The 3,275-nt window shown below is 46.1% G+C and overlaps 1 protein-coding gene across 1 annotated transcript; it reads right to left on the reverse strand.

Annotated features, from left to right (window-relative positions):
- Nucleotides 1-1,754: 1,754 nt before the first annotated feature.
- LOC106314742 lies at nucleotides 1,755-2,706 on the reverse strand. Its single transcript, XM_013752572.1, has 2 exons — nucleotides 2,640-2,706; nucleotides 1,755-2,176 (listed from the first exon to the last, which is right to left on the reverse strand). Exons 1-2 carry the CDS (start codon nucleotides 2,704-2,706, stop codon nucleotides 1,755-1,757), a joined length of 489 nt encoding a protein of 162 aa, XP_013608026.1.
- Nucleotides 2,707-3,275: the final 569 nt, after the last annotated feature.

The raw sequence follows: 3,275 nt of genomic DNA on the forward strand, positions 1-3,275 counted from the left end.
GAAGACATTTCCGAAGTCATGAAGATGGAACCCGTCCACTTTGATTACTGGATGGTGTCAATTGTGCGGTGGAAACCAACCCTTCCACTTTGATTACTGGATGGTGTCAATTGTGAGGTGGAAACCAGTGCTTGAGGTCAATTACCCATCAAAAATCACTTTTTTGGGTCTTGTTCTTGACATTCCACTTCAGTTCTGGGTTCCAGAAATATTCCAAAGCGTTGGTGAAGCCATTGGCCGGGTTATAGGGAGGTTGATCTATATGGAGGGCGCGTTAGGGTGGAGCTTGATGGTTTCAAACCGCTTGTCTTCTCCATGGCTGTTGAGATAGAGGAAGGCGTGGAGATTATGGTGTCTCTCAGGTACGAGAAGCTGTTTGGATTCTGCAGAGAGTGGAGCATCTGAAGCCCGTAAGGCTCTTCTGTTTGATGAGGGGACTAGCGCAGACACCGTTGCAGGTATCACTGCAGAAGCTGTGGAGGGCTCTGGCGAGAAAGTATTAGGGGGGGGAAGCGGTGCAATTTCAGAGGGTACCGAAATGGATAGTAGTAGAAGATAAGGTGCTAGAGGATCTTGTGCCTTCTCAGGCTCTAGATGATGCGGATTTGATGGTGGAGGGGGTGATACTCTCAGACTCAGAGCTTATGGTGGAGGGAGAGATACTCTCAGATTCGGAGCTCATGGTAAAGGATGGCATTGACGATGAGCAGGAAGGGGAGCAAGGAGAGATTACTGATATCATGGAGGAGGAAGTCTTGGGAGGGGAAGATGGAGGCGAGGAAGGGGGTGATGAACAAACTGAAGTTAATGACATCCCTAATGAAGGTAGTGTCGAAAAGGCCGCAAAGAAGAAGTCAGCAAAGACGGAAGAGGTGTGGCAGGGGGAGCAACAAAGAAGCGGTTTTGTCCAGGGGTTCGTTTCTCTACGTAAGAAGCTTATGGCCAAGGACTTAGCCAAAAATGGGGATAAGGGAACTGCACCTGCAAAGAAGGCTTCCCCGTTAAGCCTACGAACACATCGGAGTAATTTGTCTCGGTTGCTGGTGTTTTTATTTTTATTTTACTATAATAATGTGGGGTTCAGTTATGAAATCCAGTAGAATAAGTCTGGTCCTAGAAGGTTGTGTGTCTCAGTGTTTGATCTTTACCGAGTTGGGGTAGCGGTGCGCTTTGCTTGCGCTTATGATTTTCTGGTCTTATTTGGTCTCAATACTTCTAATAAGATGGTGTTGTTTTGGTTTTCTTATGGTTGTGGTTTGGTTGATTCTGATTCATCTTTAGGATGGGATACTAATTTATTTAATTGGGATTCAGAGCATAAGGATGGCTTCCGAGTGACTAAATTAGGAATGCATTATATACATGAAACTAAAGATTTGGTTGGATGTGTCAGGAAGGAGTATATGATGGTGTACGCTTGTTATCGGTTCGGATTGAGGTTTACTTTGGTCAAGCATAGGTTGGGGTCTTGGTATGACTCTCACCTCTTGTCTCACCTGGTGTTTTCTGGTTTCATGAGGTGTCAGGGTTGGGATGAAGTAAGATATCAGAACAACAAATGGTTAAAAGGTAAAGATGTAATAACGATATGGACTTTAAATTTAGATAGACACTTGTATCTATTGCTCAGTTTGACAATTGCAATTGGGGTTATGATCTTATATGACATGTTTATGTATGTGGCTAGTACCAGAGTTTGGGACTCGTGTTTTTTTTTTTGAGGCAAAACATACTTAATTAAAATTGGGAGATTCTCATCCACACACCAGAGAGTTAGATAATGAGAGTAGCGCTGATTTTGCTAAGGAATCAGCCAAAGTATTTCCCAATCGAGGGAGAAAATGAAAAGAGATATTCCTAAAAGAGTTTGATAGAGAGTGGATATCAAAGAGAATTCCTTGTATCCAGACATGGTTCTTCTTGGTCGCCAAGAGAGTGATGAGGCTTTTGGAGTCTGAGAAGACTCGAAGAGAGTTCACACCACGAGAAACTGCAGTTTGAATCGTAGACTTTACCACCAGGGCCTCTGCTACAAGGGCGGAGGGGACAGATCGGCGGTTTGAAGAGAAATTGCCTGCTGGTGCGTCTGTGTTGTCGCGAAAGTGCCATCCGAGGCCACAGCTTCCAGATTTTGAGTCCCAAGCCGCATCAGAGAAAAGACTCCATGTGGTGGTACCTGCAATAGAAGGGGGGTGAAGGCAGTTGGATTTTAGACACCTGCAGTGAAGGATCCACGCACTGTGGTACTTTTCGATTTTGTTGTGATTCTTGAGCTTCCTTCCAAGCTCTCGAATCTTGTAGGATTTTCAGTACTGTCTCTGCAACCGAGAAGTCTTTGTTTTCAAATAGGAGTTTGTTCCTGTTCGTCCATAACGTCCAGCATACCCACGGGAACATGGGAACATCGCCTAGACCCGTTGGAGGCAGATTGACGATTTTGTTGCAGCTGTCAAGGAGTGTTGTGATTGAGTCTGGGATCTGTGGTAGCGAGGGCGGGAGATGCAGGCAGGGGAGTTGACTCCAAACGCTTGAGGCAAAAGGGCAGTGGAGCAAGACGTGGATTTCTGTTTCGAGTGTACCACACCGCTTGCAATTCGCATCAATGGTCATGCCTCTCTGCTATGGATACCTGCAACTACCGGAAGTGCTCCTGCCGTAGCTTTCCAGAGCAGATGTCGGAGCTTTGGGGAGGTTTTCACCAGCCATATACGTTTTTTCAGTCGAAATGATCAGATGGTTCAGCTTCGGTGTTAAGTTTGGCCACTGCGTACCCCGACTTTGTAGTGTAACTCCCGGTCGTATCCTTTAACCAAACTAGCTCATCGTTCATATCACCATCACTAGGAATGATCGCTTTGATGGCGTCATCATACTGAGGCAAGTGCTCTCTTATGGCTTGAAGGTTCCACTCTGAGGAGCCAGGTTGTAGGAGATCTGTCACACGGAGATTAGCATTTGAGAACGTTGGTGGTCCATTGGGGGTTGTTGGTCCATCAAGATGTAACCACGGTTGAGACCAGACCCGTATCTCTTTGCCATTCCCAACAATCCAGCCAAGTCCATGTCGTAAGACTTCTCTTCCCGCCAGTATTCCTCGCCAGCCGTGGGAGGCTGAGGCAGGAGCATTGCAGTCAAGAAAAGATGAGTTATTGCAGTATTTTCCCATAAGGATTTGGGCAAGGAAGCAAGGAAAGACTGCGGTTCCTTAAGGATTCTCCACGCAAGTTTCGCTAGCAGGGCGTTATTGAACTGTTTGATCTCCCTAAAGCCTAAGC

Source organism: Brassica oleracea, chromosome C9 (assembly GCF_000695525.1).
Source record: "Brassica oleracea var. oleracea cultivar TO1000 chromosome C9, BOL, whole genome shotgun sequence".
NCBI classification, from domain to species: Eukaryota; Viridiplantae; Streptophyta; class Magnoliopsida; order Brassicales; family Brassicaceae; genus Brassica; species Brassica oleracea.